We start from the raw sequence: 14,352 nt of genomic DNA, 5'->3' as shown, positions 1-14,352 counted from the left end.
GCTCCGTATGAAGCTCGACTTTGCCCTTTGGCAATTCTTTTCTCACGCCTATCTGCTCAATATGGTACATCAGCCTTCAAGTTATCTTTATGTTTTTCATTGCTTTAACTTTGGCACAACAATTGTCTGGCTGATCCTGCATTTTTTTTTAAACATTCCGCTCATAAAAGGACATTTTCGGGGCATTTTTACATTTCCTTCTCCAAGAGCAAAGAAACCAGCGAAAGAAAACTTATGATCAGTGAAGCCACTCGTATGATATATGTTCTCACAGAAAATGCGACCCAGTCCTTTGACAAGACTGGCTGTTTCCACAGCTATCTACACTAGCAATCATTGTTGGGTTAAAGGGATAAAGTTCGTAACACTCCTCCCCACTTCCACTAGATACCAGAACCTTAATCTTGTTATCCAGGGCTTGTCAAGAAGACAGCTTACCAGTGAACGAAGCATTCCAAGATAACAAGCTAGGAAGTGGCTCCCAGAAGCTAGCACAAACACTAGAGGAATCGAGTCCAATCATAGGGGAGAGAGTACAGCACCCCCATGGACCCACCACCAACCTTAGCATGCCCTCCCCCCCCCCCCCCCCCCCAAAAAAAAAAACACTTGTTTGAAAAACAAACAATCCTAATTCTCGCAAAAAGAGAGAAAAGACCAAAATAAGGAACAGCCTCTATTGTCCTACTCAAACCACACACACGAAAAGACATTGCGCAGTAGATTTTGTCACCGGTACCAAGCATTTAACTGGTACGGAGATTTTGTCGCAGTTAATTCCTCTGACATTGAAGATGAAATGAATAAAGACCACAGAAGGCTGACATGACCAAAAGTCAATCTCAAGAATGTTGTGTACTGTTGACGATAAAGAGAATGGTGATCTGCAATGCAGTGTGTCGATGGCAGAAATGCTTGATGACTGGTTTCAGGTATAGGGCTACAACACAAAGTCACAATCGCCATTGCAAGATCTGTGTGCAAGCATACTGGTCTTGTGGCGAAATTGATCTTAAAAGTCATATTCTTTGGGAGTTTCACGCTTGAAGTTGAACATCGTCAATTGTAGCAGCCCTTCTGCAGTCAGCTTGTGTTGGAAACGTATGCCACCTGCGGAAATATTCCCAACACCTAAGTTGTTTGCAGTGTTTCCATCACAAACGGAGACTCCACACTGCACTGTTGCGTTCCCCTATCTCCTGACACCGTACCAGCACTTCAGTGAGCTTGTTTCAACTCATAGTTGGTGCACTTATGCAGCACAGACAGCAACCACACCAGACTGAAATGGGAATTGTTTCAGTTTGTTTGGGATTGGTTTTCTGTGTGGCACTTTGTGATTGCGATGCAGTCTGGGACAGAAGTACCGTGGTACCAGTACATACTGAACAAACTTGATGTTTGCCATCACCTCTTTTTGTCCACTCAATTTCCCAGGTATCACTGCCAGATTCTAGTGTCGAGATTCCGGTGAAGGCAGCCACCGCAGACGTTGAGGAAGCGAAATGTTAGTAGAATCCCTATTTTCGGACACTGCGATGTGTCACCAACCATGGATCCTTTCCATTTTCACCGTATTTACTTGAATGTAATGCAACATGTTTTTCCCAAGCATTTGATGTCCTAAAGTTGGCCCTTGCGTCACAATAAAATTATGAGATTAGCCAAACAGTTGCTGCTATTTCTAAATAACCGACATTCCAAATTCCCCCAGTTTTTCTATCTTATGCTGGAAATATATATCTGTCTGGATATTTGAATTGTGAACTATCAAGCCCGGATCCAAACCCATACCTGCCAAGTTCGCAGAAACCAAATCCGAAAGAATCTCTAAACAGGGGGGTGGGGGGGTAGCTAATGCTTTAAAAAGAGCTATTGATAACAAATTTGCATGAAGACAACTTCATTACATTTATATATTGCACTGCTCATGTTCTCGGGGTTGCAGCCATCTGCTATGATGGCAACAACTTGTTCATTAAGTGCGGGAGGGGGGGGCAAGGGGCAATTTGTGTTTTCCGGAAGATTTTCTGTCAATCGTACAACCACACAAACTGATCGAAATTCGGGAGTCTCCCGGGTAAACTGGGAAACTTGGCAGGTATGCAAACCTCTTCCCTTTTTAGTTCAGGGTAACTCAACCAGGTAAGCGGTTGCTGTGCTATAACAATGTGGCTCCACAAGTATAGTTTTGTCCTAGAACCACTAAATTCGTTCCCGCGGGACTTTTTCATGGAGCTGAAGGCAATCCAATGGTTTCAGTATGATGCTCACATCAAATGAAAAGTATCATCAGGAAAGAGGAGAGTGAGAAGGAAAGCTGAATCTCCTATGATGACGAACTGATATCACGAAAAAGCATGGCAAGTGTTGGCCACAATTTCTGAAAATTAAAGATACTAATTAATTGTTCTATTTGCTTTGCGTTACATTTGCAGTCTCATTATTTTCAGATGGGTCAAGAAGAAAAGTTGCTCCTCGCATTAGAAACACGGTTGGTTAGAATCAAGAGAATACTTTGACGACTGACCGACGGGAATGTGATAACGTCAGCCGTTACTTTCAAGGCACCATAATGTTCAGTTACATTTCTTGTGTACACTCGAACGCAAGGGAGATGTGGGTAGACACACAAGGCAGAGCTGTGTTCCAACGGGCACAGCACTAAATGCAAGAAATGTGCGAGAGAGAGCCTGCAGTGATGTGATTGGCCTAAGCCATTTTGGAGCACCTTTCGGAGCAGCCAGAACAGTGTTTTGGAGCAGCAAAAGTGGCCTTTGGAGCAGCCAAAACGGTGTTTTTAAGCAGTAAATGTGGCTTTTGGAGCAGCCAAAACAGTGTTTCGGAGAAGCAAAAAGTGGCTTTTGGAGCAGATATACTTAGAAAAATAAGAATATTAGTTTTAAGTGCTGTACAAAGGAAAGGCACTTTGCTCGGCGCAATAAACACATTATGGTCAAGTTAGACCACATGGGAGTCTTTCAACATGTTAACTAAAATGCCAATGACACAACATGTTTTGCAATGCTTTACTTAAATGATACATACATATGTACCCGCTATAGATAAATAAGACCCAAACTGCCCATATTAAATTTATTTGAAAATGACCAGCTCAGCAGTATACATGAAACCATAAAGTTGACTATAGTCGGTGACAGGTCAAGAACGAAGTGGAAGCTCCTCCCACATTAGCAGAGCGAATGATGGAGAGGAGGTCGCTTTTTCCTCGGCGATTGCTCTGCTAAAGTGGAAAAGGGTGGGAGGAGCTCCTACTTCGTTCTTGACCTGTCACCGACTATAGTTATATAACATAAATTGAAGCAGTCTCCGACTGATGAAACACATTACTGCAGTATAATGCGAAACTGTACATATGAAAAAGGTGCAGTACGACTGGCGGATGCTTTTTGAAACTTCCTGCAAGGCTGCTGCAACCCTCGCTTTGCTTTCGGCAAGTACTGTAAAACCCTTTATTTTCGCGGCCCCTATTTTTCGCGAATCGGTCACAGATGGTATAGTCGCGACCACTAAATTTCGCGAATTCCAGACGCCTGCATTGAAAATCGTAAGGACCAAAGTTTTCGCGTGCCCTTAAATTTTGCGAATTCTTCAATTCGTGAAATTCGCTAAAATTGAAGGCTCGCGAACATTAAGGGTTTCACAGTAATCAATATCCACTTTCAATGTCTCCAAAGACTGAGACATCCCACAAGTGTACAGTGCTGTAGGCGTTGCCGAGCAGTTCCGAAAAACCGCTTGCCACCGTTTTACTGGTTCTTGACGTGCCAGATTTTCGTCAAAAGCAAGCAAATGTAAAGCAATAAATTGCAAGCGTCCTGGCTGATGCCTCTGTCGTACAATCATGTTTGCATGCATGTGAGGGCAAATTTGGCAGCTTGCAGTTGCACGCACTTTGTCGTGCGAGCGGAGATGGCCGTTCCATCAAAACCAAAACCCTGCCACTCCACTTCGTCGCCAACTGGTTCCCAAAATTGTATGCAAAATGTAACGGTCCAGCATACGACAAAAAAAAAAAAAAAGTTTAGCGGCGCGTGCTTGCCAGGCTGACAGGCGAAGTACAAGCTAATCACAAAAAAAGAACCTGAGTGCATCTATGCGAGACATCGCGAGTCAGGGTCAAAAGGTTCTTGAAGCACTTTGTGCAACAACTGAACTTGAGACAAACAAGCATGCTGCTTGTTTGTCTCTTGTTTGCCCTCTCAAAAGAAAGCCAACCGAGAGAAACCAAGGTAATCAATACTTCAACAAAGCAGTTTTTGAGTTAAAGAGGAATTTTTTCTATTAGCGTTTCATTTAAACAAGAACACGAATGTTGATTACCTTGCGGCGGTCTTTTATGTTTCAGTTTGTAAAGCGCCACATCTGCAGCGACGTGGGGATGGCAACACCCGACGTCATGCAACGACGGTGACTGGTAGGCAGGGAACAAATATAGTTTCCCATGGCCGTTGCTTTCAGGAGCAAGTGCTTCAGCTCACAAAGTAACTCCCGCCATGCAAAAATCTTGGCTTTGTTTTACAACATGACGGCCTGGCTGGTACCCGGCACGCTAGTGTCGGAGCGTCCGCACACGCTTGCATCTATCGTTACAAAAATTTTAAAAGGATGCAAGACGCAAGGACGTTACAATATAGCCTCCTTGGCGAGATGAGACCCACCAGATCCAAAAGAGCGCGAAATGAGGAACGGCGGGAAACATTGGAATATGCGAATTTGTGGTGTCTGCGATCTGTGGTACCAGTTCCCGCGTCACATGTTTTGTAGCCGATGTCAGGCTGTTAATCATTAATTTTTTTAATTTTGCAGTCGCATCCTCAAAGATAATTCACCGCAAGTTTTTCACAGTTTATCTCATTTTGGGTGGGCGTTCTTTTGGGAAGTTTAACGGTAGCCACATTTTTACTCGAATTGGACAAATTTTTTGAAAACAAGTTTTGAATTAATGAAACAAGAACTGCATTAGAATTTAAGTCTCTACTTTAATGTTTGTATAATTGAAAAGCTCATTTACTTAGCTTCATTTCTGTATGGCGTCTTATAGTAAACCAAATCATTTCACTAGAAAGAGAAATACAAAAAAAAACCATAGAAAACAGGCACTTACCCCATGATCAAGAAAGGGTTAAAGGTGCGATGCAAAAATTTTTGTACTTTGTGCAAATACCGCTTAGAATGTATCGTTGACATTAATGGCCTGTGAAGCAGCAGTTCGTTTTTCACCGCACGCAATCGAAGTCACAGAAAAAAAAAAAGAAAAACGAGCAGCGTTCACCCCCTGAACTCACAGCCAGAACAAGCGGCCACGTGATCTGGAGCCGATTATATGCCGCAAATGTTGATCATAACCACACGCTGTGGTTGGCAAGGCACAAAACACACGCCGAGTTCCAGACACTGTTATGGTTCGGCTATTGTCATTGCAGCGATTGGACACGGGCCACTACCCCAATGCTTCTTGAGCTAGTAAGTATCACGAGCCCAAATCGAGTGCCCACGCAATGCTCGGGTCAAATCTATGAGCTGCATTAAAATATTGTCACTGGGCGGTACTGCGACCCCCAGGTACATAATCAAGTTTTGCGAAGAAGAGACTGAATGAAAAAGCTCGCTTTTTCCCTTGAAATTACACCGCAACAAAAGAGTTTCTTGGCCAGTGGCATTTCATGTGAGTATCCTTGAGTCCCACTAGTGCCAGGTAGCTCGTGTGAAGTGAAAAACATTCCAATTGAATATTGTTGCACCGCCCCTTTAATAAAGTTTAAAGGAAGAAGCCCTAACAAAATTGTGCATCAACGTGTAAAAAAAAAAGAAGAAAAAAGTCACAGCATTACGAGGACATCAGAGGGGAAAGGGAATCCTCATCAGAATTGTATTGTTTACGTTTCTGGATGGCACAAAGTTAAAAGAAAACTGACACCCTCCAAAATTTTTTTATTTCTTGTTTTGCAATTTAGTATATTGCCAATCAATATTTTGTTACCGCATCACATATATTTTGAATAAAATAAAAAAAATGCAACTGCTCAAAACTGAAACTGGACTTTGGAGGAAGTAGAAATATAGAGGAGGGGAGAGTTGCCAAAAGTCATGTGGATGTACAAGTTTTTTTCTTTGTATTTAACGTGTTTGCAGTAAAAATGGGTATCATTTTTTTTTTCTATTTTTAATATTGAGCGTGTGCCTTTGATGACACACGACTTTGATTATACTTGGTGGTTGTGTCTAAACCAAAGAAAATGGCATGTGACCACGGAGAAGAGCGTGCGCGCAACTCAGGCCGGCCAGTTCTCGATCGGTAGTCTTAGGGCGGAGAGAAAAACAACTAATTTTGATCTTCAAATTGTGTGACAGGTAGCTGGGCTCTCATTTGTCGTGTGCAAATAAAAAGAACTTGGCAAGCATAAACACTGTGTCAGTGTCCCTTTAATCAGTTCCAATGGGGTGATAAACTTTCCACTGTCATTGCAAATGAAGCACTCCCTCCTCATTCCCAATGCAGAAGGGTAGTTCAAAATGTACCATAATTTCATCTTAAATCCCTTGACAGATGCATACTCTCTTTAGCTGTTTTAGCAAAATCCTTGTCTGTGGTGAAATTGGCAACAGATATTGCCCACTTCATACTGCAGGGATGTAGAGGGAAAGAAATTGGGTGTTTAAGTGGGGGAGGGAAGCATTTTCTTAGGCTGGGTGTCGCAAGCTATCGCCTGTTACAGAGGGCATAGCCAATCTCATCCATGCGTCCATCCATCGTGACCCAAGGCATAGATGCTGCTTCATCCAGCAAAAACTATGGCATTACCAAAAATCGAACAGTTCTATGTTATTTAAAACACAGCGGAGTCACAGAGATAGCTTCGATACACCATGGCAAAGTCGTTGGGAACTGGTGTTGCGTTCATGCACCGAGCAAAACAGACATCTAACCACTTTGTTCCGCACGCTTTTTTTCTTTTTTCCCAAGTGCGTGAATGTGCGTCTCTCGGCACGAGCTCTTGGCACTGACGGTGCTACGACAGCATTTTGCTATTGGCTTTCTTTGCATTTTTTTTTTTGTTTCCAGAGTGCACATGCAGTGGACATTGGGTACTACCAATTCTGAACGCTTTTTATATTTTGTTCTGGAGCATGTGAAAGTGAGTCTTCCGGCACGAGCTTTTAGCATTGACAGTGTTATAACCACATTTTGTTATAGGCCATTTTTTTTTTGTTTCCAGAAAGCATGTGCATATTATCGGGTATTACAAAAAACCAAAGTATAGAGTGGGTAATTAACACCGTCACATAGCTCAGTGGTAAGGTCTCCATCTGAACGCGGAGGGCCCAGGTTCGATTCCCACGAGTGGTGAACCATCTTTTTCAAGGATTTTGAAACATTGGCGACGGACGCCCTACACTGTGAACTACAACAACGGACGTCATTTCTAGCGGTGTTAAGTGCCCTTATCGCTGTAAAACAGAGGTCAAAAGAGAATCTGAGCACTCCACTTACTCATTTTCAAATGCCACGGAAATGTCATTGTCATGGACATCAATGACGAATGCCTGCAACAGAGTGGAAAATGAGGATACTGTCAACATCCTATATGCAAATACACATGGCAAAACAACATACAAGTTGAAAAGATCGGGGGGGGGGCTGGACATTTAAATATTTTAGGCTTTAAATCTCAACGCTTTCGTGGACAGAAATAAAATAGACCTGTGGTTATTCCTGGTCCACAATTCAAAGTCAATACAAATATGAGCAATCCACAACCTCAAGGACTGTTTTTTTTTTTTTTTTTTGAAGTGGTTATCCCCTGCTACGTATACCAAAAACCTTTCTTGCCTAGCCACTGAGCATCCGTAAAGCACTGGAATTTCCAAGCTTCTGCCAAGTTATTTATCTAATAGTACAATTGTAAGGTTTGGCAAAAGGTGTGCCCATTACAAGCAGATTATACGTTTAAAAAAAAATACTATAGCAAGCGGCTTGCTATGCACACACAACTAACACATATAAGATGCCAAAATTGATATTGAGAAAAAACTGTTTGCAGATGACGGTCTGGAGTGTTGCAGAGCAGAATGCTTCGCATTTACCACCATTAACTGACAAGAAAGATGCCAAAATTTAATGTTGCAGAGCAAAATGCTTCACATCTACCACCATTAACTGACTATGCGGTTTACGCAAGAGACCTCACGGTTCAGCTAGCTTAAGTGGGCATCACTATGTAACTATGAACAATGTAACTGTTCAAGTAACCAAAAAACAACCTCAAAATAAAAAAAATAAAAAAAAGAAGCTCAAGTTTATTACTTTTACTTGCCCCTAACTCTCGTAACACAAGAGGTGCCATTTAATCAAAACTTCGTACTAATCCAAACAGACGTTTACACAAACGGTCAGTTTTAAAGAATAACACCTGGTCTAAAAGAGGTAATGTTTTCTGCAAAATTTGCAGTTCTCGCCTGTAGCACAAGATCATAAGCAGCGATCTGGTCAAAGGTTACAAGCTATGCATTTCTTCAGCCCCACGTGAATCTACCTAGTAACTCGGAGATCTCCCACGTTTGGATCGTCAAATTTGTCTAAACAATGGTAGCTTAGCACAAGCAGCGTCGCTAAAACTCCAGTTTTCTAGACAACAGATGTAAAGGCGCGGCGAGCGCGATAGAACAGCGACAGTTCATTCCTTGTCGAGCAACGTGCAGCGCTCCGCACAAAGCCCGAAAAAACGAGCGCACATCCGACTGCGGGTCGAGGGTCCAAAAACTAAAAATACACTGGGAAAAACGCAGCGGACGTGCTTCATGGATTAGAAGCACGTTGTTCGCTCGCACACCGTCGTGATCCCATAATCACACGTTCGCTCGTGCCCAAAATCTAATCGGGGATATACGTACACCTTCAACAGCTCCGATAACCGACGATAAACATCGTTACCTTCTCTTACGTGCGGTTAAAGCTAAGAGTACAAAAGAATGAAACTAGGAGAGAAAAAAAAATGAAATCTAGCAATGTTCTCATCAGCACGCGTATCCTATAAAAGGGCATCTCGGCTCAGAGTAGCAAGGGTGCATGCGCTTTTCTTTTTCTGGGTCGTCCGTCCCAGGACGGAACAAAAGATGACTGTGAGGGAAAGCGGCACTGGGTGTTGAACGGCGAAAGCAACCAGCCCGCATCTCGTTCGTTCGATGAACCCTCGACAGGCTTTCTTTTTTCTTGTTCTTCCGCGGACACAAAATTATTTGAAACGAGCTGGAAAAATAAAGCTAGTGCAGTCACCTCCGTTGGCCTGTCACAATAAAATAAGAAGGCGAGTGTGGCAGTACACGGGCGAAATCCCCGAGAAACACGGAGGGTTTGCGCAGCGTCGCACATCGAAATCGGGTAGGTTTCGAGCCGCGATAACGGGCCGAGGTACCACGAAGACGCACCGAGCTTTCCGTTCGGGCAAAACAGCACAAAAAAGCCCGAGAAAAGCGTGTTCTGCGGGCGGTTAAGCCTAAACACCCGCAAACAGCGACAGTTCTGGGCAGCGCGGTAACACGGCTCTAACCCTAACGAAACTTTGTGGTTCGGAGCGTTTTGGGGTCGTCGTGCACTGCGCGGGGCGCTACGGGGACGATGCAACGCCCGCCCCGAACCTTTAGGAGTTCGTCTGGCGTGTATCGCAGCAGCAATATGGAGTAGTATCAGCAATTTTACCTTGTAGTGGGCTCCGTTTTCCCCACGCACTTCGACCGCTAGGTCCTCCATCTTTTCAGTCGTGAGCATGCTGGGATTTTGCCTCAGTACTCATATTTTGCGTGCGGTATCTTTTATTTCTAAATAATCAAAGACCGTAATATCCCGAAATGTAGATTAAAAAAACATATTCCTCAAGATGATATGCTCAATTTTTTAAAAGAATTAGATTAGAAATTTATTATAAAAAAAAAAGATATACTCGAATCTCCTTTTTCATCTTTTCGCGTGGTCCCGAATTTAAAAACAAACAAACAAACAAAATGGCCGACTATGTAGTCGTTTTGAATTTTCGTTTGTGCAGGGCATTCGATGTTGTTTCGAGTTCTTGCACTTAGATATCACGAGTTCTTTTCTGAACAGGCATTTGTTCCTTAAGCCGGGCTTTCAAGACTCTTGAAAATGGCTTCTGACAGCGATTCGGAGGAGTTTTTTGACGCCGAAACCACCCCACTGCGCAAGTCGGAAGACAAGTTGGTGTTTGCTTCTTTTTCGATTGCTGCTAAGATCATTCCTGCCGCACGACGCCGACTTCGCTGTCACATAAGTGACGTCCTGTATCACAATTTCTCCGTTCAGTCGATTCAATCGACAGTGCATGACGACCGAAATTACGTTTTGTAGCGTGCCGTTTCGCGGACCTGTTGGCATTCCAAAGATAGCAATCAAATATACTTCGCAGTCAACGTACATCTCACACAAAAAGTTCAGGCGATTTTAATTTTAATCGTCGGTAGCGCATGCCGACATATGCGTCATGCAATGCGACAACAGCTTACGGTCAGTGCCCGCGATGTGCCACGCCTAATTTTTTATTTTATTTTATTATGCTTGTGTGAGCGTGCGTGTTTGTTTGAACAGCGGTTGCCGATGTCACGTGCTGCTCTTCCGAATTTCTGCTTTACCGAACGATTATTGTGGAGAACAAAATTTTTAGAGTTTCAATCGATTGACAATTTGTTATCTAAGCAGGACAGGAGATAGAATTGTCCAGGAAGCAAGCAAAATACAAGTTCGGTATTAAGTCTCCGGTTTTAACGTTGCGAATCTGTTTAGGCTCAGGGAAGCTGAAGCATCACCCAAGTCAAGCCCAGAAAAACTTGATGGGTCTTCGTCGGCGGCTAGTGGCCCGAGCAGTTCCGACAACAGCGCAGCTGAGAGGCGAACTTCCCAGATCGAAATGGAAAGAGCGCTCGAGGTAGTATCACCTCCTTGGTTCCACGGGATCTCACTTGACACATTCACACCGATCTCACTTGACACATTCACACCAGGAGCATCGCACAAACGGGAAAACAAATTGACTAACTTATCCGAGCTGATGAGCCTTTAAAGCGCCGTTCACACTCTTGCAACCGAATACGACCGAGAGAGACCAGACCGGTTTTTAAGCCTTTTGCGACTTCTTAGGACCGGATGCGCGGCAGCGGAGCTGGTCCCAAGAGATCGTAAGAGGCTTAGAAACCGGTCTGGTCTCTCTCGGTCGTACTCGGTTGCAAGAGTGTGAACGGGCCTTTACACTTTCCGTCAATCAGCTTTCTGGAAAAGGTTAAAATATGATCCTTTAGAGCTGGTGAGTCCATGGCCTGTTTGATACGAAATCGGCATGCACTTTGTACGAGGTATACTCCGTTCACCCCCAAGCTGACAGTGTGATGGATGCTACGTGATTGCTGGACCAATCAATCACCTTTCCTTTCATCACCTGACCACACTCTGCGCATGGGTATGGGTGAGAGTGTGATCACGTGGCCAGAGATAGACGTACGGCTGGTCCAACAAGCGCATAGCTTCCACCTTACCGCCAGCTTAGGAGTGAACATAGTAGTATAGGGTGTTCTTACATGACGTCAATCCGCCAGTTTGTTACATGTGCTGCGATGAAACCTATAGACCGACACGCTGTTTACAAACAAGCCCGCGTTTGCCCACACCAGGTGTGGGCATGTGGGCACTGCGCGTGGGCTGAAACCGAATTCATGTGGAGTGATGCGTCTGCTCATGCGCAGTGCCGTTGACAGCGCCACCACAGCTGCGTGACGTCAGGGCTGCGTGTTGGTCTGTAGGCCCCAGTGCACTACATATTTGATGGTGCCAAATGAACCTTTTAAACGCTTGTTTTTGGGATGTGCCAGGCTGCTCCTAGCAACAAAATGTGGACATAATTATGTCAATGTAAACACTATAGCTTTAGCACGTCTTGTGACAGAATTCCTAATGCAAATCAGGCTCGCTAAACCCTAATTGATTCAAGATAGTATCAAAAGATGTCCCCAGAGTACATCGTCCCACCGTGTTTGCTACAGGTGGAAACAGGGCACACTGATTGGTTGTTTTTTGGCCTTATTGACAGCTGTAGTCGGCTAAGACAGAGTTGCTGAAGATTGTGCGGTTTACTGTGCTTCCTGCTCGAACCCAGGGCTTCAAATCTGCTAGGTTTACCATATTTTCCAATTATAAGCCGCATTTTATGGTGCACTTTGTACAACGGCGTGATGACTTATACGTTTCTTTTTTTTTTTTCACCTTCACTGCAAGATACGGGCCGTATTGACATTTATGACAAAAAAAGGGAAAGGCAGAGTGCCTGCGTCCTCGGCTTTAGTGACTCCGCTAATCTTACAAAGTGCGACTCGCATACCAACTTTTTGTGGAAACGGCCATTTATAGGCTGGTGCGACTCATAGGCCGGCAAATGGCAATGGGTGATCCATTGCTATTTGCCACATTTGGGCTCCTAAGTTATAATGTTTGGGGAACGATTGTCATTCTTTTTGTGTCTGTTGGGGCAGGAGGCAGCCCAGAGGGCTCAGGAGACGGAGAAGCGTCAGCGTCAGATTGAGGAGATGCGACGCAGGATGCTGTACGAGGACGAAGAGCCTGGTGGAGGGTTTTCATCGGAAGACCAGGCCAGCCTAGCGTCTTCCTCCGTGGAGGGTGTCTTCATTCCTAGGTATGTCTGGACACACAACATCTTGAGTTGCGATGCTTTCAACTACATCGTGAGCATGTACAGTGGTCATTCTTTTCTGTAATATGGGAGCATGCAGCTTTCCCTGGAAAGCGCTAGACAGGTGGTATTCGGGACAACCAATCTAGTCAAGTCGGGCAACACAAAACGGTCTGCCTGAGGTGTGTCCTGACCGCCATGTGGGCTGCTGCAGCACCGCTGTGTTCTCTTTGTTAGTAAAAAAAAAAAAAATAAGAGTCATGAAGAAACTAGGAAAACCAACCAGGTGCAACGAGTGAGCAGGTGAAAGAAGTGACGAGAGCGATGCTGGGGGAAGCGGGGAAGCCACAGATCGTGTTGGCAAATACTTTGGCGTCGGGCGCTTTGTCAATCACAAGCAGAAGGCTCTTGTGTAACTTTTTTGTTTGGTGCGTACATGTGTGCGTAAGTGTGAGGCGTGCTATCAACGTGGGTTGAGGCGGCGTTGCTGTGTGGTGTGGACGGCACCATGAACACGGAGCTCGAAATGGGACATTTTAAAACGTCCTTGTGTGGTGTTCCAGTGAATCTTTTATCTGCTCGTTGGCTCTGTCTTAGACATTGCGCAACCTTACCAATCGCAATTGCGACATTCTGGGAGAAGGAGCAGGATCTCGGTGACCTTACTTTGGTGGAGACGGACCTTACATCTTTGACCTAACACTCCGCGGTTACATTTCAGGATATGGGGCATTCGCTGACCTCGCGATCCCTGAATGGGTTGCTGCTTGTGTTATCTTTTTGACAATTTTTTTTTTTTTAACAAACCTTTTTTTAAGCAAAACAATGTTTCGTTCTGTTATCTCCATTGTTTTTCTTTCGCAGGCATGTACTCCGGGGTTGCAGAAATTGGGGACGAGACGCGTAAACAAAGTGAAGTGTCTTTCTCTCGTTCGCTTTACTTTGCCATGGACATCCCCCAACCATGAGGTCAGCAGCCGCGTCATTCGGGTGGGATAAATGTTTGAGTATCACGGGGTTCACATTGGGGTATTTGGAGGGATGAGCAACCACCTTGTTTTTTTTTGGGAAATCAATATTTACCCAAATGGTGGGGTGGGCGATGACTCAGGAATGGGCGATGACTCAGGATATTATGGTATACACTCAGTGCAATCTGGCGGTGGTCATTGAAACTGACACACGCAGCGGCCAATGGGAGTCTTGTCGCTGTGCGCCAGCCAATGGGACCTTTGGAATCCGGGAAACTAGGCGCCGTTTTTGCGCTTCATACTGATGATGTCGGCTCGCTCCATAAGACAGTTAATGCTTTCGCATTAAAACCGCTTTTGCTTGCATGTCCTAGTTTTTATTTTAAAAATGGACAAAGATTGAGGTTTTCGGCACCTCTCAACTCCTGCACAGTCTTCAGAGTCACGTGCGCTGTGACGTCAATGGGGTTCGCGTGGAGTAGCGGTGAAGCTCACTTTCTAGAGCCATCAGTGAGCAGCGAGAACTCATCTGCTCGCGACCGCGTGACCACGTGCTGGCGGGTATAGCGCGAACAATATGGTGAAAGGAGGAGAGTCTCATCCGGGTCCGGCCATACCCATCTGGCTCTGCACCCTTCCCTCTCCAGCTTCTGGCGGCTGTTCGCGGTAGC

General features: G+C 44.7%; 2 protein-coding genes across 12 annotated transcripts in view; one reads left to right on the top strand and one right to left on the bottom strand.

Annotated features, from left to right (window-relative positions):
* The window catches only part of LOC120840895 (fragile X mental retardation syndrome-related protein 1), a 47,353-nt gene extending 37,511 nt beyond the window's left edge, over positions 1-9,842 (bottom strand). For 5 of the 10 annotated variants that reach the window (XM_042294124.1, XM_042294127.1, XM_040211668.3 and 2 more), the window contains exons 1-2: positions 9,722-9,786; positions 7,517-7,569 (exon numbers count right to left, since the gene is read on the bottom strand). In XM_042294124.1, the coding sequence (XP_042150058.1) occupies positions 7,517-7,569; positions 9,722-9,772 (104 nt within the window). In that variant the 5' untranslated portion in view covers positions 9,773-9,786. Of the gene's footprint in view, positions 1-7,516; positions 7,570-9,721 lie in introns of all 10 variants that reach the window. The other 5 variants (XM_042294123.1, XM_042294126.1, XM_042294122.1 and 2 more) reach the window with 3 other exon arrangements.
* Positions 9,843-10,001: 159 nt separating this feature from the next.
* Positions 10,002-14,352, top strand: part of LOC120840898 (WD repeat-containing protein 44) — a 52,541-nt gene continuing 48,190 nt past the window's right edge. Inside the window, exons 1-3 of one of the 2 annotated variants that reach the window (XM_040211671.3) lie at positions 10,002-10,233; positions 10,817-10,958; positions 12,553-12,713. In XM_040211671.3, the coding sequence (XP_040067605.2) occupies positions 10,163-10,233; positions 10,817-10,958; positions 12,553-12,713 (374 nt within the window). In that variant the 5' untranslated portion in view covers positions 10,002-10,162. The remainder of the gene's footprint in view (positions 10,234-10,816; positions 10,959-12,552; positions 12,714-14,352) is intronic. The other variant, XM_042294121.1, reaches the window with a different exon arrangement.

This window comes from Ixodes scapularis, unplaced genomic scaffold (genome assembly GCF_016920785.2).
Source record: "Ixodes scapularis isolate PalLabHiFi unplaced genomic scaffold, ASM1692078v2 PGA_scaffold5__190_contigs__length_132052651, whole genome shotgun sequence".
Classification (NCBI taxonomy): Eukaryota; Metazoa; Arthropoda; class Arachnida; order Ixodida; family Ixodidae; genus Ixodes; species Ixodes scapularis.
The sequence above is the reverse complement of the archived record's forward strand: the minus strand, read 5'-3'. Positions and strand labels throughout refer to the sequence as shown.